Genomic DNA, 24,094 nt, shown 5'->3' with positions numbered 1-24,094 from the left:
TGCCAAGCCCACTCAGACCTGTCTAGATGTTTGGCTGCCGGGAGATATGTTTTTAAAGTCTAATATTTTGCTATATATTTATATATATATATATGTATGTATATATGTATATATATACACACATATATGAGAGGGAAGATTTCAAGGGCATGGATCTTCAGGGTGAGTGCAAATCCACAAGCAGGAAACAAAACACATTATCAACCAATACATCTACTTCATTGGGGAAGAAGGCATCAGCAATATACCTTGTGCTAACAGTTAGCCTCACATGGGTCTGAAGATTATTTGTATCACTTTCTTTATTAGATGTTACATATTAGTGGCATAGGTGTCATTTCTAAATATAGTAATAATTTAAAATATAATATCTCATAGCTTTTGAAAAATAACCACCATCTGTAAGTTTCAAAATATTCACACTTCCAAAGTCTACATTTTAGTGTTTAGCCAAATTACAGGAAGAACATTTAAAAAGAAAAGCACCTTTGGGAATTAAATGTACGCCATACTATTTAATTAGTCCTTATGTTTCACAGACTAGATCGCCAAGTGATCCCATCTGCAGGAGCCGCTCTAGTACCCAGTAGGAATAATACTCATGTTTATGTAAAAGAAACCTCTTGTGAATTACATTGATGGAAATATTTGGGTATAGACATAGAAGCTCATGGTAATTACAGTCAGTGCATAAGTTTTCAGTTTGCAGCAAGTCAGGGGAAACTGACCATGGTTTCTTTTACAACTGGTGGGGAAAAATAAACCAAAACCAAAACCAAAACCAAACCAAACAAACAAACAAAACCGTTTCTTGCCAAACAATTAAAGGACTCAGTTGACTTAATTTTTTTTTCTTTTCATATAAAGTCCATGGCTGTCTCTTACGAAGTTCAGAATTAACTCTGTACAGCAAGGGTATCTTCCTCTACCAAGGACAGCTCCATAGTATTTTCATTAGTGCTGGTTTTCATCCTGAAGTTGAAGGAACCATAGAGTTTTGCAGACTCTTTGGAAGAGGCAAATCTGCTTCGGCGGTAGAGCTCCCCCTTCCACATGGACATCATTAGCAAGCACGAGAGAACGACTCCCCCGAGGGTGAGGAGGCAGAGGCCAGCGATCACACAGCGGTCCAGGTGTGCCCCTAGCCTTGCACTCTCCTTTTCTAGGCGTTCCATCTCCCTGGCTGCCACTGTGTTGGGATCCACTGTCACCTCCCGAGGGACAATATAAGAAATGATCACCAGCAAGATACCAGTGACCAAGAACAAGATGGCGCTAATGAAGCCATAGTCTACAGACTTCCCTGAAGACGTGGCTTCTGAACTTGTGTCATCTTCATCTTCGGATATCAGAGACATGGGAGCCTCGTGGGACCATTCATTAGAGTTCCCCCATCCAAGATCTCCAGGGTGATGACTGCCTTTTGCTGATGGGGACCTCTGGCTTCTCTGTTCCAAGTTGACATTCTCATCCACGTACGTAAAAGAAGTTTCTAGTTCCTGGCTGCAACAATTACAGACTTTACGATCTGCTATGACTTGGTCAATCTCTGAGTCAGGAGGGCCTGACGGGAAGAAGCTCGTCTCAGTAGCATCGTATGGGAGCAAGGAGGTTGGGGATGTTAAAAATGGGCTAGTTCTAGACACTTCCACCGCAACTGCTCCTGGTGTGGATGTCAAGTTTTTCTGACAGCGAAAAGCAGCTCTGATAGCTACTTCTTCTGCATGGTCACCAGGAGCGTTGCCTGAACTCCACTCCACAGCACTGCACAGGTCCACAGGGCTGTTGCTCTTAGTCAGGGACTGGAGCTCCATGGGAGCTGGTTAGAATTCTCCCAGCAATTTCCAGAAGCTCTTCTAGTGGCAGCACAGATAAGAACCTGGCAGAATCTAAACCCATACTGTAGGGAGGCCTGCTCCTCTGGTCCCTGTTTCCTTCACAGCCATGGCTTGTTGAGAACACTTTGGCCTCAGTTCCTCATGAGGGGGTGGGGGGGGGTGAGAAAGAAAAGCTAGGGGCAGAAGGCCATGAAAGCAGCAAATCTTCTGACTTGTCACAGGGGTTGGCAGTCAGGGTAGAAAAGGAGCGAGGAGGATGTGGCAGAATCTCTGGGGACAACACACTGCTGTCACCAAGCCAAATTTATCCAGGGACTCACACATTCCTGTGACAGAATCCCTCAGATGAGAAGGCAAGTTTCCTGTAGAAAGACACAAATGAGAAAGGTGGGGCCCTTTTTAGCCGAGCTGCTGGATTTCTGGAGGACTTGAGCAAGAGCAGACTTCCTAACAATTCAATTAGAGTGTGTGTTTCCAACTCCAGGTCAGAACAGATTCTAATACAGATTAGCTTTAATGAACGCATGCTCTCATCAGCTGGGTGCCATGGCATCAGCATCTTGACTTAGCAGCTATGAACTGAATGAAAAGGATGACTTAATCAGCCAGTGACCAACAGGAGGAATCAGAATCGGGTCCAGTGATTCACTCATTCATGTATCTAGTAACCCACGACACACAGCCTTGGGCCCTGTGTGAATTTAACCATATGCACATCTATCCTGCTTAATCCACTCCATGTTCCACAGGGGCAGCTCACACACTTCACTGTGGCTTCTATAAAACACACAGTGAGCTCCTCAGCTTCACACACACATACTGCCTGCTCCCACAGAGTGTCCGCTCTTCCCGCTGGCAAAAATCTCGGTGAGTCTGAGTTACTTCTCCCTACAGTTTGCCAACAAACAAGCACCGGAAAGTGGCCACTTCCGGGTGGGAAAAGATGATAAACGCATAGCATTTCATCAAGGCAAAGAGGTGAGGCGTGATTTCCCAAGGCTACCTCTGAAACTCTATCCATTCCACTTCTCCACCTCCACTGCACAAGAGCCTTGCTAGGACAGAGCTCTGTGTTGAACAGAAAGCCATCTGCCTATCTTTTCCTACCTTTGCTAGCTTCCTTGGGAATAAAAATTCAACCCCCCCCCCCCGTTCACTAAATATAGGGGGTTTAATCAAGGACTCCTTTTGTCTTTATTTCAGTCCAGAATGGTTTAACCCACGGCTTGAGGGGGAGTTGGTGTCAAAATCCCCAACTCCAACCATGTACAAGCAAGCCTCACCAAGACAGCCAGGCAAGTCACAGAACATAAAAGAAATACCCCATGTTTCCTGCTGTATTTTGACTCCCCCCCCCCATCCTTGCCTCAAATATACAAAAAGAACAACAACAAAAAAGGAGATAAGCACAGCGCTGAGTTCAAGGAAACCATAACTGAATCAGAGTTTTCCTTCATCAAGTGGACAAGCCCCTCCTGAAGGATCCGTCAGTGAAGGAAGAGATGGAAACTGGTTTCAGCAATTACAGAAAAGAAAGCCTCACAGAGGAGTCCCTGAGGCATGAGTCGCTCCAACTAGCCTTTGGCACAATTAATTAATCATATTACACTCTTTTAGATAAAATTGGTAGGATAGCTTACAAAACTTCCAATCTATAACAAAGCTAGAATCTCTCTCTCTCTCTCTCTCTCTCTCTCTCTCTCTCTCTCTCTCTCTCTCTCTCTCTCTCTCCTCCCTTCCTCCCTTCCTCCCGTCTTCCCTCCCTCCCTCCCTCCCTCTCTCCTCCCCTCTCTGCCTCACTAACTGTACAGTTCATTTGCAGATCTGTAATCCAGCCTCAGTGACGGATGGATAATCCCAGGGGACCAGCTAAAGGTCCCTTCTTCCCTCTTCCCCCCTCCCCCCTGATCTGTTTAAAAGCTCAGTTAATGAGATTGCACCTCCAAGGCAGGGGGCAGCCTTTTTCCCTAGTCTGCTGCTCCTCAATTAAAAAGCAAAATATGGACAGAACTGACAGGGACAAAGCTGGTTTGCAGAAGACCACCTAGAGATGTGGGATGCGGGATGCAGGATCAGCGCACTAGGTTTAAAAGACCCACTGCCAGAACTGGATAGGGGAGCCCCCAACTGGCTGCGGGATCAGTCAGTCCTCCGGCGAACTCTTGGCCCATCAAGGCACCTGCAGTCTAGCTGCATCCGCTGAGGTCCTGCTGGCACCTAGGGCGGGGAGTGGGGATGCGCGCCCAGGCTCCTTTTAGCTCCAGGCTCCAGCTCTCTCTCCACTCCGCGCGCTTCCTCCCCATGCCACTCTCTGCCACTCACCTTCTGCTTTGGCCACCCAGTGAAGCTGGATCCAGGAGCACTCGCGTCCGCGTGGCTCCCAGAGAAAAGTCCGCTATTCCCCAGCCGCAGCACTTGTAGCCTGTGTTCGCCGCTGGGTTCCGCTGGGTGGGCGGTGCCCGCCGAGTCGGGCTGGGCGGGGCAGGGCGGGGCGGGGTGCTCCCTTTGCTGAGCATCCCGGGAGATGTAGTTCAGGAGAGGTCCTTGCATTCCCTCCTTTGCGCGTTGTCCAACACCTACAGGATTTTGCTCTTCTGGAGAGCACTTTACTCCACACACTCGTTTACCTGCCTGTCAAGCGCTGGCCTCTCTAAATTGAGTGTGTCAACCTTACCTCCCTACCCCACCATCCTCCTAGCCTCCTAGCACAGGAAGAAGACGGGAAACAAGTGTTACATTTTAGTTCCAACTGTGTGCCAAGCAATTTGCATACTTTGTCATATTTAATATTCAAAACACAGTTTCAAAGTAGAAGATTTTATCACTCGTCTTTTTAAGATGCAGAAGAAGGCTCACAGGGATTCAATGCTCCCTGTCCCCCAAGGTTACAAATTCAATAAGCAATAGCCTTTAAAATCTTATCCAGGAGTATGGTTCCTTTCCCATAAAATAGGCAGAAATGTCAACACTGAGGGTAACAGTGGCATGTTCATCACTTTATCACCTATACTTACCATTAGATCTTGCATCTGTTGAATGTACTACTAACTTAGAAAATCAGAGAACATAGGCAGAATTTGTTATAGCCAGGGACTTTCCTACATATTTTATATAATTCATCCAATTTTAAAGGTACTCCAAAAGTCCTTAATTTTACAGAATTTCTGAATTACAAAATAGTAGCCAAATTCATGCCATTGGTATTCAGTATTATGCTATACTGACTGATGGGGACATAGGGTAAGAGAGGAGTCAGATTTAGTACGGAAAATTGAAGGTTGAAGCTACTGAGGTTGTTTAGTTGTTCCCTTTTGGACACCTACACTGTGTTTGCGTTCCACTTCCAATCTATAGTACTGAGAGATTCCCTCATAAATAAGGTTGAAAAGTGTCTCTTTGAAGGCTGAATGCAATAGAGAAACAGAAAATACCTTCTCATCAGAAAACAGTATAGTGTGCCAAGGAAGAAATGACCCCCATAGGAACTAGGCATACATGCAATTCACAGACATGTGAAAATTAAGTTAACATTCACACAAAAAATTAAGTTGATTCTATGTCAGTACACAACAAATTTTCCTTCAGAATTTTACAGAGAAAAAGTGGTAAAGAAGGATTGATTGAAAGACAAGCTCTACAAAAATCCCATTTGCTGGTAAAAGAATCCCCACGCCCAGCCTCCATCATGCGTTGCTATATCTAAAATGTTCCTAAAAGCCTGACCTTGAAACTTTTTTAAAGGGTTTTTTTCTTGGTTAACGTCCTAAACCTTGTCCCCTTTGGTGATCTAATGGCATAATTCACTTCCCTTTAAACTGGAATTTTTACATATGCACTGTTTCATATATACTTTACATTGCTTTCTATGTGTTTCTCCTTTCAAAATAAAATTTAGCCTCCTTGAAAATGAGCATTTTTCTGTTATTGTCTATGAGCATGACATCATACAACATGTATCCAACAGCAAGTGGACCCACAGTATCTGCTAGCAAAGCTATTGACCTTAGTAAAATGATAGCATTAAGAAGCTACATAACGATTTTGATTTACATAAATTTTAATATGTCTCAATTTACTCTGCTATTGGAGGAACAATCACTATTATACTAGATTAACTAGTAATAAAATAGGTTCTTGGTAAATTGACTATTTAGGTCAAGAGTAGTGTTGGAGCTTTTAACATCTAGCCTCTTTACAAAATCTGTGCTCAAATTTTCTCTCTTCAGCCAAAATGATAAGGATTAATTAAAAATACACTTTCTCAGAGGATTTAGTGTTTTCATGAGAGGCTGAGCAGTAGGGAAGTAAAAAAAAGATAATTTCAGAAAGATTTGGTTAAAGTTATATTATAAGCATATAACCCATATACATTGATATATGCATATCAATTTTAAATAAAAGATATATGGTTGTGGATAATATTGCCTGGCAGGATTGAGAATGGAGAATGAGGCTTTGTAAGTCACTGTAAAAGATTTGTTTTTTGGTGATACAGAAGTTCTACACCTCAAGTTAAATCACATGCAGGTTTGTATATAACTATTAAAGACCTGTTTGGAGAGTGAATAGCATCATCACTAACAAATAAGCTGAAATTTAAAGCCATAGTCGAAGGACTTACCCACCCACCAGAATAAATGACCTTATGTCCAGTGAACAAGGTGGGATTTTTAGAAGTTATGGAGCAACTCGAACCACATAATACTGAATGAGGAAATGCAAAAAATTCTTGAAACTCAATTAAGCCCAAAAGTAAAACACGATCCAGAAATTTCCTCTTAAGACTTAACATGACACCCCATGCAAGAAACTGTCGATCAACAAGAGGATAGATACATATAATACAGAATATTAGTACGCTGAGATGCATATTGTTATGCCAAGATTACCCAGATCATGAGATCAAAAAAAAAAAAAAAAAAAAGACCACCAGGACTCAATATTGATGTAACAAACACAGGGTCCTGTATTACGGGCTCAGAGCTTCACATCACAACCCTTCCTGATGGAGCAGGATAGGAGAGTGATACCAGAGCTTCAGGGTAATGGGTTTATAAGGAAAAACTGTAATTAAGAGTAGGTCGCAGGGAAGTAAGGACAGAACCATAAATGGGGGGTCGTGAGTCTCGGGAATGTAGTCCTACAGGCAGGCTGAGTGGAGCCCAGATCTCCAGGGAAAGTTGTGAGTCTCAGGAAAGCAGACCTTCTGGCAGGTTGGGTCCAGGAGGTTGAATCTCCAGGGAAGCTGTTTTATCTCAGAGGATCATTGGGCGTTCAATGTATCTAATTGTTCCAGTGCAGTTTCTGTAGAGTGGTGGCAGGTGTCATTCCCAGAACACAGGGAGAAGGGCACCTAGAGGACAAGTTCTCATACAGACCATCATTAATTGTAGAATATAAATTACATATAGGATATGGCATTAATTTTGCCCCTACAATATAATGAAGGAACTAGAGTTGTATTCAGAACGGATCAATCTCACAAAGATAATTATGAAGTATAGAGAAAGTTTGTTTGTATTTATAAATAAGATGATTTTTTTTCTGAACAAATTTTATAAAAGGTGAGACCATGGACTAAGTGCCTTTATAGTTAATTTACAGCTGCATGAGAAGCAAGAAAACTACAAAAAGACACCCCTCAACATTAAACATGGGTATTTTTAGAAGAAGGGTCACCCAGGGCTTTGGAAACAATTTTAGAAGGGAAAACTGGAGGCATCCGGGTTTGTTTGGCACTGGGAGACGTGCTTACAACTTTAAACAATTTAGTTTAAGAACCTGGGATTCTTGTGTATTGTGGCTTGAGAGTTAACTAACACTTGGAGACATCTATAAAGTGTGAGGCTGTTGACCTTTTGCTGGGGCGGTCCCCTCAGCTGACTCCTACTTCCCAGCACTCCAGCACTCTTAGTGGTTCTCACTGCCTTTCTGCATCCTTCTGTCTCCCTTCTGTCTCCTTCTGCCTCTTCCACCCACATCTGTCTGGGTCTCCCTGCATCTCAGTCTGTGGCACCACCTGCCCAGAAGAAGCTCTGCCCCTACTTCCTGCCCCAGCTCTTTATTTTGCAAAAAGCCACATTCTTTACTCAACTAGTAGGCTGAGGAAGGTCACCTTTCCTTTAGCAGCTTGCTTTACTCTTGTTTGGTTGGTTGGAGTTTTTTTTGTGTGTGTTTTGTTTTGTTAAATTGTTTTGTTTTGTTTTTCGAGACAGGGTTTCTCAGTATAGCCTTGGCTATCCTGGACTCACTTTGGACACCAGGCTGGCATCGAACTCACAGAGATTCCCCCAGCCTCTGTCTCCTGAGTGCTGGTGTTAACAGCGTGTGCCACCTTGCCCGGCTAGTACAACTATGAGATCAGCTGTTCAGTTGTGAGACCTGCCACAGAGGTTACGCCAGGGTCTGCTTGCGTTAACAGGGTAACATCTGGTGTTCTTCCTTCCTGGGAAATTTTCTGAAGTATACAGTAAATGGTCATGTGTAAGTTATAACTGTCCAGCCTGATGAATTTTCACAGACTAGATTGGTATACCCAGCATTCAGCCCTGAAAACAGAGTATACATAGGACCTAGCTGTCCATGCTCAGAGGCACATTTGACACTCTTCACATATCCTGCCATAAATGAAAGTTGAGAGGCTCTGTTCCTTCCCAAACACTGTCCCAGGCTCAGTAAAAAAAAAAAAAATCCAAGGAGGAAAAGACTGAATCTACCTTCAAAATGTTTGCAGACATAGACAGAAAACAGACATAACGATAAGGGATCTCTGCAGTTGGAACTGAGGAAAGACCCATCGCCACCCGGTGCACACCATGCTAACGAACTGCAAAGGGAAGGTCAGCTATTATGCCAAGAGGTAGGGTGACAGAAGGGCTTTAGTAAGAGACTGAGGGAGTTGAGAACTTTGAAAGCAGATTGGAGTAGTTGCTAGATGTGAGGACATACCTGCAGTCTTAGCACTGAGAAGTCTGAGGCAGAAGGTTCACCAGTTTGAGACCAGCTTGCCTTACTCTTAAACGCAGATGAGGCAGTGACATTGATGTACGCCGATAGCTGGGTATTGGGCTTCAAATAACAATTAAGAACATACTTTTTTATAATGAGAAATACAATATTTGTAGGTCACTCCAACACTTGTGCCCAAGGAGTACAAGAAGTAAAGTTCATTTTACCCTCCATTTGTTTGGGGTGTCAAGAAGGAGCTTGCTGGATTTTTGTTTTGTTTTGTTTTTCATGCAAGCCAATAAAATAAAATTCCCTTTATTTCTCACCTAAATAAGGACTTCCAAGTTTATATGCACAACAGAACTCTGTTAGATTTCTCTCACTGTAACAAATACGGGAGGTAATCTAATTTTAAAGCAAAGTTGGCTGTGTTGATCTGGCTTTGGAGGTTTTAATCTATGCTATGCTGGTCATCTTCACATCAGGGCCTATGTCAGGACAGCACATCACAGCGTTCAGCCTGTTTAGATCCATGAAGCCATTCAACCCACAGCTAAAAGAGAAACACTGAGAAAAGAAAATGTTATCTAAGCCCTCTTTAGTTTGTTATTTTTAAACACACAAACACACACACAACTTTTATACGTTGTTAAGGACCAAAACTCACCACTCAGAGACCACCATTCACACATGCAATTGGCAAGAGTGTTTTTATTTTGAGAAAATAAGAATCCTGCATACAGCGGTCATCCACTTAAAAAAATGGCTACCCCCAGGTGAGCACACAGGCTCGTTTTAAAGCCAGTTAGGGGAATTCCAGATACATTTAGGTCATCTTTCTCTCCATTGGTGTGAACTAGAAGTGCATGTACAGGTGCATTGGGGATTGGCTGGTGCCAAGTCAGGAGTTACTGTGAGTTAGGGGACAGTTTAAACCGGCAGTTGAGCAACCTTATCTGCTCTGGACAGATGTCTTGGCCAGTTCTGATTGGTTGTCCATTCTCTATGGTTTTCCCTGTAACTGAAGTCTGTTTCTGAGAGACAAAAACTTAAGCCAAGGCTGGTGAGAAAATGAAAGCTTTAACCAGGCTCCCTCAATGTAGGCCTTCACATAAGATAAAGGATGCATGTGTCTTTCTAAGTATAGTGTTTTTTTACTTAACGTAATGATTTTCAGTCGCATACTATTTCCTAAATATGCAGGAATTTTATTTTTCTTTACAACTGAATAACATTTCATGATGTATATGTACCTTGTTTTCTTTTTGATTTTATGTAGCAATAGAGGTCTAGCCTGGTCCTATTTCCTGTTTTGAATATAGTAATAATAAGCATAGATATATTCTTTAAGGTCTGTCTGGTAAGAGAGAGGTCCAAACTCACTCCATTTTAAAATGAGGCCTCCATGTTAGGCCTAAATTTCAGTTTCCCAGAAGCATCAGCCAGGCTTCACAAAAAACCAAAGGAGAAGGCCAGCCAATCAGGAACCACTTGAACATCTGGTCTGAGAGTAAAACTAGATGTGAGGTGACCATTCCTTCCCTAAGTCCAAACCAATCAAATCTATACAAGCGCCTTTACCATCCTGGTAAAGATTACTTAACTGCAACTGGAATTCCCTCTTCTGCCTTTAAAAGGAGCCTGTGAGCTTCCTTCTTCAAGGTCACCATTTTGTAAGGGTGGTTGACTTTTGTATGCTGGCTGTTTCTGCAGAATAAATGCTCTTTGCTTTTGCATACTATGGGGTCTTCCTTCAGCAATTATTGGACCATTGCAGTTTGTACTAAGAATCACAGCTGGGTCATACATGAGATCTACTAGTTCCTGGAGGAACCTCCATACTAATGCCCATGTAATTGGACTAGTTCATGTTCCTGTCCGCAATGAACACAGTTTCTCTTTCCTCTCATGTTGACAGCGTCTTTTGTAATTTGTTTTCTTGATGGTAGCCATACTGACTGGAGTGAGACAGACTCTCAGTGAAGTTTTAATTGCATTTCCATGATGACTAATGCAACTGAACACTTTAAAAATATGTACTGTTCATTTGTATTTCCCAGTTTTGAGAACTATTTGTTCAACTAGCCAACCCATTCAACAATTAGGTGATTTGATTTTATGGCATTTAATAGTTGGGTTTGTTTTAATATGTCCTATATGTACCCTGTCTGATGAATAGTTGGCAAAACCTTTTCTTTAAACTGAATTCGTATGATTATTTCTTTTGTTGTGTAGAAGTTGCCTAACGTCATCTAATACCATTGCACAGCTCTTGCCATTATTTCCTGTGCTACTGGGGCTCTTTTCAGAAAATCTCTACTTATGCTGTATCTGGGAAGGTTTGTGTTTGTTTGTTTCACTCGGTTTTAATGTTTCTGGTCTGATATTGCAGTCTTTGATCCACTTAGAGTTAATTTTTGTGAAGAATGGGATCTGGTCTAAACAGGGGAAATCCAGTTTTCTCAGGTGGCTGTAGCTGTGTGGAGTTACTTCTGAATCTTTTGTCCTATTCCATTTGTCTCTTTCTGTGAAAAGTACTGGCATGATTTTGTTACTGTGGCTCTTGGTATAATTTGAGGCCAAGTATTGTTGATACCTTCTGTCTTGCTCTTCCTGTTAAGGAACGTTTTAGCTATTTGGAACCCTGTGTGCTTTCATGTTAATGTTTGTTTATGTGATCTGAGTAATATAATATTGAAATTAAGCACTATTATTATATCAGCACTTGTCTGAGATTTAATGCCCATTAGTGTTGGTTTTATGAAAGTTCACGAAGTTTCAACCTTACACAAAGATCTATAGGCAGCTAAGGAATACTGTCCACAGAAGAAATAGTCTTCCCTAACAAAAAGCACACCAACTAGTTATCCTGTACTTCATGGTTAGTCCTGAAAACATTATACATACAGGTAACATTAAACAGGCTGAGCTGTGTGTGTGTGTGTGTGTGTGTGTGTGTGTGTGTGTGTGAAAGAGAGAGAGAGAGAGAGAGAGAGAGAGAGAGAGAGAGAGAGAGAGAATAATTAATGAAATAGAAAAAGTAAATTACCTAGTGGCTTCCCTCATCTTCTGACAATTTTGATTTCAAGTCTCTTTTTATCAAATAACAAAACAGCAACACTAGCTTGTCTGGCTTCTTCACTTGATCTATGGCTTTCTATGTGTATGAGTTTACAATTCTTTAATGCACTTAGCCAGTCTGGATATGTCTTTTTGGTTAGCTGAGGCCATTTACTTTGAAGGTCATTACTGAGAGATGTTTTCTAATTCCTGTAATTTTATTGATGGCTTTCCTTATTGTTGAAATTATTATATGTCATTTCCATTCTTCCTTATTAGTATTAGGAGCTCTGGTTCACTGTGTTGGACACGATAGACTCCATTCCATTTCTTCTCTGTTCATCTGTTCCTTTCAGAAAATATATTTATGTCTGTGCTTTTATGGTTGAAATTTCTTCTGCTGCTGTAAATGATATTCCTGCTAGCTCTGTGACCATGACCTGCCTTCTTAGATTGTGTTTATGTTAAAAGGTGTGAACCCTTTGAGTCCTTGAACCCACAGGACATGCGGGCGAGGGAAACAGGTAGGCTAACTGACAAAGCTTTGCCTCTCCCCTCCCTCCTCACCTCCAAATCCAATCCTCCAATCTCATCCAAAGCTCTGTAGTAAACCACCCGCTACAGCTACAGCCTTTCTAACTTCCCTGCCCCCATCTCCAGCTCAGCAGGCGACACAAACTTTTTCCTACAGCCTTTCTCCCCACTCATTGTCCTAGTCCCCAACCCCAGCAGGCACTCCCTTAAGAGCTCTCTTGCCCCTCAAGCCAGAGAAGGAAGCAGGCTAATTGAAGTCTTCTCCATCCCTCAACCAGACCTCCCTGTTCTGCAGCAGACCACCTTCTGTGGCCTCCCCTTCCTCTCTGCCCCCCTCTTCAAGGGATCGCAGGGCTTTTTTCTCCTCCAACATTTCCCCCTGCAACTTAACCTTTATCCCAGCCTCCAACTCCAGCAGGTGTTCCCGAGAACCCGCCAACCAAGCCAGCCGAAGATAAGTAGGTCAGCATAACAGGTCGGCAAGCTCCGTCCTCTCCTTCAAAGTCCCTCTTCCCTCACTCAAAACCTCAGTTTCATAGCCAGCCATGGAGCAGACTACCTGTCACGGCCTCTCCTCACACTTTTCCCATATCCTGGTGGAAACCCTGTTTGTTTCTTTCTTTGTTTGTTTTCCTCTCTGCTGGATGCCCACAGACTCCTGCTTCTAACCCATTCCCAATTCCTAAAGTGTCAATTCTCAATACCTAGACACGCATTCTACTCAGAGCTCCCAGTAGCCGCAACGGCAAAATCCCAGAAAATTTCCTTACAAGGCAAGGCTCAGCCATCACAACCTCTTAAGAACCAGAGAGGACAACAAAAACGAAAGAAGAAGCACCCTGCCTGCCCTCCACCCCCGCAACAAGACCAGACAGTACAGTAATCACAACCTCTGCTGCCTAGATGACAGGGTAAAAATACAATCAATGGTAACCAGGACAGGATGGTTCCACTAGAACCCAGCAGCCATACCGTAATAGGCTGCGAGTAGTGAAATATAACTAAAGGAAAAGACTAAGACTTCAAAATAGCCTTTAAGAATAAACCCCTTAAAGGAGTCTATAAAAACACAAACAAACAGTGGAAGGAAATGAGTAAGACGGTTTGAGACCTGAAAATAGAAATAGATCCAATAAAGAAAACCCAAAATTGAGAGAAATCTGGAAATTAAAAGTTCAGGAACTCACACAGGAGCCTCAGAGGCAAGCTTCACCCATAGCATACAAGAGATGGAAGAGCGAAGAAATGGATACCTAACCCCTTCCAATAAAAATGTTAAATCTAAAAAAACTCCAACCACAGTACATCCAGGAAATCTTTCCGCTTGGTGGAATCAGATAGTGATGCTTTATTGTGTGTTCAGTTTTGATTCATTGTGGCTTTCATTTGCAACATACTATATTTTTTTCCAAAAAAAAAAAATCTGTTATCTTGATTACATTTTCTTTCATGTTGCTGCTTTTTTTCCATCTGCTTTGTTGTCTGTTGCTGATCTCCCTGTCATGGTGATGGATTGAGTTCATCCATTGAGTGATGGATTTGCATTATCTTGAGGTCTTAGATCACTGTGTTTGTTTGTTTGTTTGGGTTTGGTTTGGTTTGGGGGTTTTGTTTTTGTTTTTGTTTTTTGGGTTTTGGGGTTTTGTTTTTTGTTTTTGTTTTTGATAGAAAATTTTTGAACTCTTTCATTTTACCAGTCACACTCTCTGTGAGCACAATCATTGAGGAGTGATGCTCTCTGGACTGAGTGACTCTTGCTTTTTAATGTTTTTTTCTGTTTTATATTGTGATTTGTTTTCCTATTGGTTTACATATCTTGAATGGCTTATATTCTGTACATATACACATACACACATACGGTATTTGTTCATATCTTTTCAGAAGTCCTCTGTGTTTATCTGTGGCACTAAATAAACAGCAAAAGTTTCCCAAGTCAAGAAAAATAAAATAAAATTAAGCATGAGTTACTTAAAACGACAAATAAAGAGAGAATATCTGAATATATATACATATATATATACATACATACACAATACATATGTATATGTATATTTTTTATTTTCTCATTGGGTAGCTTTTTCTTACTGAACAGCCTACTGCAGAAACTCAAACTCCAGTACAATTCAAGACTGAGTGAACAAACTACTTGGAAGTGTCCTCCACCCAGGCCATCCTTTTGGGAGCCACATGGCTAAAGGTGTGTTAAGCTTACTGTCTTTGCTAGGTTCTTTAGTATGTTCGGTCATTTCTTTTGTGATTTCTAAGCTCCTCCTCTGTTTTTCTTTTCAAAACTAGATATTTTGTTTTCTTAGTCCAATGTCTCCCTCCACCAGCTCATACAAAGGCAGCCCTTGGCCTGTCAACAAAGCCTGGAGACCTTGCTTGATTTTGCTTTTAAATGTTTGTTTATATTTGTTGATTACCACTCAGTTTACTTACTTAAGTGACTGCTCACTTTTTCCCTGATATTTTAGTAAAAAAAGATATTTTATGAAATATTACTTTTATTATTAATTATTAAAGATGTTTCAACTCAGGATAGCAGGTTACCAAGAAGAGACTTGATACCCTATGAGCATATACAGGGGGAGGTAATCCCCCTCAGGAACAGTCATAGGGGAGGGGAATAAGGGGAAAATGAGAGGGAGGGAAGAATGGGAGGATACAAGGGATGAGATAACCATTGAGATGTAACAAGAATAAATTAATAGAAAAATTAAAAAAAAAGATGTTTCAAGTCTTTGTCTGTCTTCATAGCTTCTTGTTTGAGTATTTGTGTGTGTGTTTGTTTGTTTGTTTGTTTTGAGAGCAAGTCTCACTGGTCTAGAACTCTCTGTGTAGACCAAGCTAGTCTCAAACTTGAGGATACCCTCCCACCTGTGCCTCCTGAGTGCTGGAATTAAAGCTACATGCTATCACTCCTAGTGCCTCAGCATTTATGACATATCTTTCTGGAGACACAAGCCAGTTTATGGGCAGTTGTTGCACAGATTTCCTTGTCAACTCATTAACAACATGTAATACTTCTGTCATTCACTCAGCAAATATTGTCAGCAGCTTCTGTGCTGAGTGCTTGCAGATATAGCAATGAGCTGAGTTGATTGATACTCCCCTCCCAAGCCCCAGCTCTCAGGGAGTTTACAATTGGATGAATAGTTCACAAATTTAACAGGAATCAAAACATTATTTTATAAATGTTATAGTAAGTGAGCTAGACAACAACTATCTTACAATCAGGAAAGCAAAACATATTTCTTCATACTATAACATTTAAACTAATTACGTAAAAGAAGAAACAGCCCATTAGATGTGGGTGTAACTGTCAACATCAGACAAGTCACCTTTGTTCTTCTAAGTAGCCTTGATTCTGAAACCTACATGTGGGTGGTTTTTAAGTAGGGGAGTAATAAAATATTATTGCAATTTTGAAAAGATTATCCTGGAGAAAAAAATCTGAAGACGATATAGCCCAACATCATGATATAGCTTAAACACTTTCAAGATCAAATTCATAGCAATAGAATTTAAACATAAAGATAAAAATGAGTTATAAGAAAAAGACGCATCTTGTAAGCCTTAGTCACGGTGAAGCATTAAAGGCCATGTGAAAACTGGCTTTGGAACAAAAACATATTACCATAAAGAGATAATAATGGTGGAAGGAGAGTGGAACTGGCTCTGTGAGGGGGCACCTGTCTGACATGTACAAAGCCCTGGGTGCAATCTTCAACACTGAAACAAAGGCAGAAAGATCAATAGGTCAAGAAGATGCGCAGCACTGCTGACTGAAGTGCTCCATATTTCTCCATATGTTCAAGTCTGTGGTTCTAGTAATTAGAGAAAATACAGAAATAATGTGTGCTAATTTCTAGGCTGAGGAACACAAGGGTCGGAAGAATCTAACTCCTAAAATATTCCTTTTTCTAAAGGTGATCTTAAAATTGGCTTGAGACCAGAATCTGAAAGTAGCCTGGGTCACCCATGAGTTGGAAACCACTTGATCTACAGGGTATTTAGCTGTGATCATACAACCAACTTCTCTCCACATGGAAAAAATTGGGGCTTGATGCAGCTGCCTGTCTTGGCTCAGCTGCGCTTCTTGACTGGGTAATTGCAGTCACAAAAGAAATCCAAAAAAAGTGGTCCCCTATTGACTTATTGTCCAGTGAAGAGAGTGGCATATATATATATATAATCTTTTGTTATTAAAGTGGTAAACACTTTTTTTTACTTAAGTGTCATTATTACTAATCTATTGGATATTATCATCCATACTTAAACTAAGCTATCTTTCTTTTGGCATTTTCTTCTCATGCCCTTTGTCTTTTCCTATAAAATAGGCATATATGAAAAGAGTAACATTTTATAGCTTCACTTCATAATTTTAGATGTATTTATTCTATAGTGCTTTTCTAATACCCGGCTAGTTCCCCAAATAAGTGAGACAGAGACCTATTGGTTTATTTTTTTAAAAAAGCTTTAAGCACAATAATTGAGAGGATACAATTTAAACTAGTTTTCTAAGCTGGTCTGGCTACTTCCCACTGCACTCTCCAAGTTACTTGTCAGTCTTCATCCTGTCTGGGCTGGATCGATCTTCTCCATCAGGCCACATTGTCTCCCACTTTTTCGTTTTTTCCTTTTTCCTTTCTTTTCTCTACCTTTCCTTCCTCTCATGGGCTCTAACCTCAGAACCTAAACCTGGGAACAGAAGCTCCACCTAATCCTCTTCTGCTCAATTTCAGGATGACCAGCCTTATTTATTAACCAATCAGAGAATATTGGGGAGCAAAGTTTAAACAGCATCATTCTGTGTATGTGAGAATGTATGTGTCTGAACTGCAACCAGATTTTGGGGCTCAGAACTTAGTATTTGTATATATACCAACAGAGCAACCCCAAACAGAGTATTTTAATACATAAGCATATGTCTCTACAGTAGTGTGGGGGGGGGGGTGTGGTTGTGTGTGGTTGTGTGTCGTGTTTTAAGGGAATATACATAAAAATACTGGAGGGAGTGACCCCACACTTAAATTTTTCAGTACCATTTATTAAACAGTGTTTTGAGATGCTTGAATTTAATAATGTATACTTTTACACCCTAAAAGCAAGATGTGTTTTTAGTCTTCCCCAAGCTTGTGGGATTACAAACCTTTCGTGTTTTACTCAGTATCTGATAGAACTAGCGTTATATAAAATAAACTTTGGGATACGCTGTTGCAAAATAGCAACATTTTTCAAAGTCATGTCAGAGGAGACTATTTCATATTTAGATTTATGTGTTTCAAGGCCCTTATGGTTTACTCTATATTACTATAAGGTTGCTCAATCTTTTCTCTGTGCACAATCCATTCTGTTATGGGAAACCTTACATCAGCAGGTGCTTCAGTTGTATTTTCTTAAATGATAATTAGACTTTACAACATTCAGGCTTCAGCAGTTTTCTGCTAAGGTAAGGCCTATCGTCAGCTGATCCTCCTGAAATCTTTTTTCCTGTGTCTGTTTGCTTGGTATAGGTTCCAACCATCTTGTTTATACGACTGCACTTATCTGGTCGCTCAACTTACTTTCCATCCCAAGTATTTAATATCTCCCTTTGCTAATGCATTGATCTTTAGGAAAATAAAGCCTGATCATGACATCTTTCTTAAAATTGTGTGCCGAGTTTGCACTGCTCAAACTGGACTTATTTAGCACTTAGTAATTAATCTCTTCAAGTTCATATGAGAAATCTTGTCTTTTCCCTATACTTACAAATTTTTATTACTCATTTAAGTGTTGCTTCCTTTTTGCTACTGTTATACCTCAAAGTGTATATTTCTGTAGGTTCTGGAGCCTATTCTTTCCATCCCCAATCCTTACTTTTTTCCTACATGTCTGTCAGTTTATTCACACATCAGAAGACGGTGCTATATTCAGTCTTCTATTTGCAGCTCCGCGGGTAAGTGGGAGTACCTTGGAATTGGCTGCCACATTAAGGTGCGTGTTTGTCACCTAGCTCTGTGACTCTGAATAACTCTTATGAACGTGCCATTGTTTAATTTCTCTATTGTGATAGAGGAGTAATCATAATACTACCTATCTGACTATGATTCAGGAGAATTAAGGAAAAATAGTCAAATGACTTTAAATACTGTCTAACACTCAGCAATAAAATGTTATCTCATAACTTGTAGTGTAATTGCTTTTAAGCTGTTTCCTCTAGCCCATTAATTATTATTCATAATTTCAATAACTAGCTTTATTTTTTTTCTCTTTATCACCATCTGTGCCTGTTCTTATATTATAAATGTGTTGCCCTCCCTTAATCATCCATGGATATTAACAACATATGTGCTCAACTACATAAACAATATAAATTTTTATTGTTCTGTTAACTACGCATTGCTTGTGAGCTTTTGCTTAATCTTTCTTCCATGGGGTGTTTTTTTCTCAGACAGTTGGCTATTTTTTGTTGTATTCATACTCATAGCAAAACTTTCTCTTGGACTGGATGTACCCTGGGTTTGGAAGCTTCCTTGAAGTGACTGTATAACTTTAGTCACGGCTCATCTGCTTTGCTTCCCTTTGACGTTGTTTCTGATCTTGGTTCTGCTGACATCCTGCCATGTTTCATGAACTATGAAATTCAACACAGTTTTCCACTTGCTCCCTTACCAATCTGTCTTCCCCACTTAGACAAATTGGTTCCAATTTTCACCCCTCAAAGCTGTCAAGCCAGAGATCCTCTGAATGCCTCCTGCCTTGGCTGGGTGGTAGCTTACTTCATAGGGTCTTAGCAACCTTTCTCGATCCTGCCTAGAACAGACCAATGATTTGTTTCTCAGCATAATTTGAATATTTAACTCATATCAAAGCACAGCTGACATATTGCTTTCCTTATTTGCCTCTGGGAAAGGGGAGAACTTCTGTTATAATTTAGCCCTTGATCTCCAACCTGCCATCCCACGTTTAAGACAGCAGATGTTAAAGGGTGTCTTTCAATTTGCTGAGATGAGGAACACATCAAAGTATGAAATAGGAGCTGAGATGGGTTTAAACTGTGCTGTACTCAAAAGGAGTTGGAGGAGGTTGAATCTAGAGAGGCCAGGAGGCTGGAAGAGAGTGTGTGAGTAGGAGGAAGTGAATGAGGAAGAGGAGAAGGGGAAAGGAAAGGGGAAGGAAAAAACAATAGTAGAGGAGATTGGAAAAGATACTTGCCAAGTGGAAAGGGAAGGTAAAAGGGCAACAACAGCCACTAAACAGATTAAGAAGTTTTCAATAGAAGGCAGATTTTTGCATCTCTAACATTTAAAGATTCAAGTAAAGGGCCAATAATATTGACCATCTGAGTTTTTCCCCCCAGGACCCACATTATAGAAAGAGAACCAACTTCCAAAAGCTGTCTTCTGATCTCTACAGGCTCACCATGGGCACAAAATGGCCACTTTCCCCACCCTCAAACAAAGAAATGTAATAATAAAAAGTGCAATGGGGTTATTAAAATTTTACTTTATGTTTAAGTGGTTATACACATAGTGTAAACATGATATTTGATACATGTTCTTGTTATACATAAAGATGATTAAATGAAGGCAATTAGTATGCCAAATCTTCTAGCATTTGCCACTTTGTTCTAAAGAAAATATTTGAAATTTTCTTGGTATTTTGAAATATGTAACTCATTATTGTCAACTATAGTTATTTTCTTCTGCAATGAAATACCAGAATTCAGAATTCATTCTTCATAACTGTATTTTACACTCGACCAGCAACCTCCATATTCTCACCTCTCCAGTTTCCTATAACCCCTATTCTACTCTCAACTGTTAAATCAATTTTTCCAGATCTTACAAGATCCTGAAATCATGGATATTTATCTTTCGGTTCCTGTCTTATAATTTTTTAAACATAGTGCTCCTCAGATTCACTCATGTTTTTAAAAAATGTTAGGAATACTTTCATTGGCTTGTGAACATATTCCACTGTGTATACATAACACGCTTGCCATTTTCCACTCACCTATTGTTGAACACCTGGCCTTTTGTTTGCTTCTGTTTCATTTTAAGTGTTTCTCTTTCAGTGTCATTTGAAAAGCTAAGGTTTTGCATGTACATATTGTGAAATCCCAATGGGATCTGTGGCAACACTGTTCTGATCAAACGCACTAATAATTTCTTCAGCGAAACAAATGTCTAGATACATTCATTGACACAAACAATGTCAACAGGTTTACAAGACTCTAAATTTGGTGTTGCTACCATGATTGGTATAAATTGTGCTTTTGGTTTTTAAGAATCTACTGTTTAAAGACTGATGACGTAGCAGTATCCCTAGGTAACCCTTGCTTTCAACTCTCCACTAGTCCCTTTTGACCCTGATACATCTGTGATCAAATACCGGGTCACTCATTGGTCTATCAACGAGATAGCTTGTATTTCTTCTAGTTGTGCTTCAACAACCCAGCTGACTGGCCTGGGCCTTTCTACAGGGCAGCAGTAAAAGTCAAAAATATTGACACAAAGCCCCTTGAAGGATATGTTCATAACTGCTACATAGCTATTTCCAAAACTTTATTTTGTTAAATTAAATCATTAGCTCATTTAGGATGCAAGAGATAGAGGAATACACTGCAGTTCTTGATGGGAAGGATTGCATACAAAGTCCTATTACTAAGGCCATTTTTGCAATCAAACATGAAAGTGCAGAATATGGATCTAAGTAGGAAAGAGCGAGATCAACAGACTTCAGTCACGTATGCACGGATTGCCTTACCAAAACCAATTTCCCACCATCCTCTTTTATAACCACACTTGGATTTTCCCTGAGATAGCCAGCTTCCATTTTTGTGAGGCAACCTTATAGACTTAAGGAAATTGATTGGACCTCTGCTCAAAAGCACAAATCAATAAGTTTAATCATGTTATTCATGCTACAGTTATGGGTGCAGAAAAGGGGTGGAAGAGATAAGCAAAATCAAAGAAGGAACTTTCTTACTCACAATTAACTCCTAAATAGTTCAGTCAAGGTAAAGTTCAGTGTTACCAATGGGCAAAGACAGAAGAAGTATCTAGTCCTTGTCCTCTTATTCCACAGGAAGTTACCCTGAGAACATAGTCAGTACAAAGGAGGAGAAAATATGTTGAAAACGCACTGAGAAATGAACTAAATGCTAAGTTGTCTTGAGGTTTCTCTTGTTGTTGACCTTCTTGGAAAACCCAAGTCAATGAATCACCAGATGGAGTTGGGTTTTCTGGCACATAGAAAAGCATTCCCGTCTCACCAGGCTCCTTGAGGTAGCAGTAGGTTAAATTTATCCAACTTTCGGGTATAAAATAAGTACTTAAAGACCTGTAATACTCTGAAGCCAACTGTAATCTAATAGAATCAGTGTCTGTAAGAAAACAGATGCAACAAGTAGACTTAATTATTAGGGTTCAGTTCATGTCTATAGGATAAATGTATGAATCAACTGATACACGAAACAGTAAGGAATGGGTAAGGCAAAAGATTATTCCACATAGTATTCTCATATTGCTACCATTATAGCATAAAAGAGGCAAATTCATGGTTTATATTTAAACATTGTTGACAACACCAGAAATCTAACAGAACGACCCAACAAAAAGTACAATCCTACAACAGTGTAAAGTGACTTTTGTTTTCCTGATGAAATTGTCTTCGTGGAAGCTTACTGCCTCCATCTGCTAACCTAGACCTAGTCCTGAAAGTGTCTAGCCTCCACACAATCTAATTTGGCCCCAGAATATTTTCAGTCTCTGAGAGTTACCGCTGAATATGTTCACCCTTTCTTGTTCTTTCTGAATTCTAGCTGGCTGATTCAACTCAGTTTTATGGCTCAAAATTCCTCTCCAAGCTGACTGATTCAAATTGGCTTCTCATAGCTTCTGACTGAGTTGCTCTGTTTGCCCTCGTGGTAACTTTGGCACTATGTTCTAATCTTCTGACTCCCTCTCATTCTCTGGCTCATTCAGTCTTCACCTGTGTCTAGCTTGTTCTCTCTCTGCAACCTGTCTTTGTACATCCTGTCCCCGTAAAACTGCTACCCCCCTCTTTCCTGCAATTAAGTTACCTCTCTTTCCTGTGTCTTCTTGTAAGAGTCAGGCATATCCTTATCTCTGACCCAGTTCGTCAAATCTTTCTCTAGTTTATCACTTTGTCTATCCCTCAATTAGATATCACTTTCAAACATGGGTGCTTCCTTCTCCAAACTAACCTTACCAACATTGTTTGGGATTAAAGGTGTGGACTAAGGACATGTTTGCATTCCAGTTAGATCACACAGGCCTAGACAGATGTGATCAGAGCAGCCATGTTGCCAGATTAAAATTCCCTGATGATCAGTTCCAGAATAAGAGAATGAGAAAAGATGAGTAAGCCACAGGAGAAATGAGAGAACAAGTTTTCCATGAGTGTCTTGAACATGGCAGCTTCACTCACCACAGTCACATTTCGTAAACAGATAAGTAAGGTAAGGTTAAGTCAGTAAGATGTTATTACCATTCTGATGTTGGTATCCTCAGAAAAGGGTAACTTGCGTACCTTGCTGTTATAAACACTAACTAGTGTGGGCTGAGGCCTTGCTGAAATGAGAACCAAGTAGTAACATGAAGTGTTAGATCTTTGGGACAGAGCCAGTTTTCTTACATGGTGAAAATTCTGCTTTCTTTGACATTGTACTGAGAATTTTAATGTACTAAGCATTCTCACCTGCAGGATTAAATCATTCCATTACCGTTAAGCAGCAGTGAAATGAAGCCTAAACATTGGGGGAAACCACTGTAATGAACTGTAAAATATGTAACGACAGAGTCTGACACTGTGAAAAATCAATGTCACTGTCGCATCTGCTAAGCTGTGGCATACATCTGTCAAGAACACATCAGAAAAAAAATTAAGCGGATCATTAAAGCACCACTCTATCTCTCCCATCTCCCACATTGTAGGGGCAGGTGATGTAATTCAATACCAAATCACTTAACACAGCAGAGGCCTCCCTTTGTCTATTGTACTCGTCTTTTAAAGCTTTCCATTTTCTTCATAGTTCTAACATTGGAGAACATTGCATGCATTTCTTCAAGACTTAAAATTATGATGATCACATTTAGATGAAATTTTTGAACAATGGCAAAGAGAATGGACTCTTAAATTTCAAGTAAAAGAGGCCTTGTTTGCCCATCTTTAGCACAACTATAGTTGACAAATGTTTTATTACGATGATGCTGCAGTCTGCACATTTATAGCTTCATACATTAAGTGTAATTTATTGAGTGTACACTCTGATCAGACTCCCAGATGGATGCTAGGAATTCAAACTTCGTGAGATTGATATCTGTATTTGCAAGTGTTTCCCCGTAGAGTGCAGGGTATCTTACTGTGGAAGACGGATTCTCTTACCTTTTCTGTCCTCCCATAAGTACTTCAGAAGCTCCAGCATATCATCTGCGATCAATTCTTCGTGTGAGGTAAGGTCCTTGTAACCCATTTATCTGCTAAAAGATGCCTTAAACATCTCCTAAACTTGACTCATTGGTTCCTCTGAATTCACTCACATGCCCAATATCACTGCATAGAGTATGCTGATGTCTTTCACGAAATGGAAAGTTCTCTTTCCTCAGTCTTCCCTCTCAATAGTTAGTAAATCATCCAAAGCAGAAGTGTTCATTTGACTCATAAGCTAGCCCTAATGGGAAATAATTGGCACATTTTGTCAT

At 40.3% G+C, this 24,094-nt stretch overlaps 1 protein-coding gene across 1 annotated transcript; it reads right to left on the bottom strand.

Moving 5' to 3' along the window:
- Positions 1-122: 122 nt before the first annotated feature.
- TMEM74 (transmembrane protein 74) lies at positions 123-4,297 on the bottom strand. Its single transcript, XM_084803233.1, has 2 exons — positions 4,161-4,297; positions 123-2,200 (listed from the first exon to the last, which is right to left on the bottom strand). Exon 2 carries the CDS (start codon positions 1,812-1,814, stop codon positions 897-899), a length of 918 nt encoding a protein of 305 aa, XP_084659359.1. The 5' UTR covers positions 1,815-2,200; positions 4,161-4,297; the 3' UTR covers positions 123-896.
- Between the last annotated feature and the right edge of the window lie 19,797 nt (positions 4,298-24,094).

Source organism: Acomys minous (assembly GCF_964271855.1).
Source record: "Acomys minous genome assembly, chromosome: 12".
Lineage (NCBI taxonomy): Eukaryota > Metazoa > Chordata > Mammalia > Rodentia > Muridae > Acomys > Acomys minous.
This window is presented reverse-complemented; position numbering and strand designations above follow the sequence as displayed.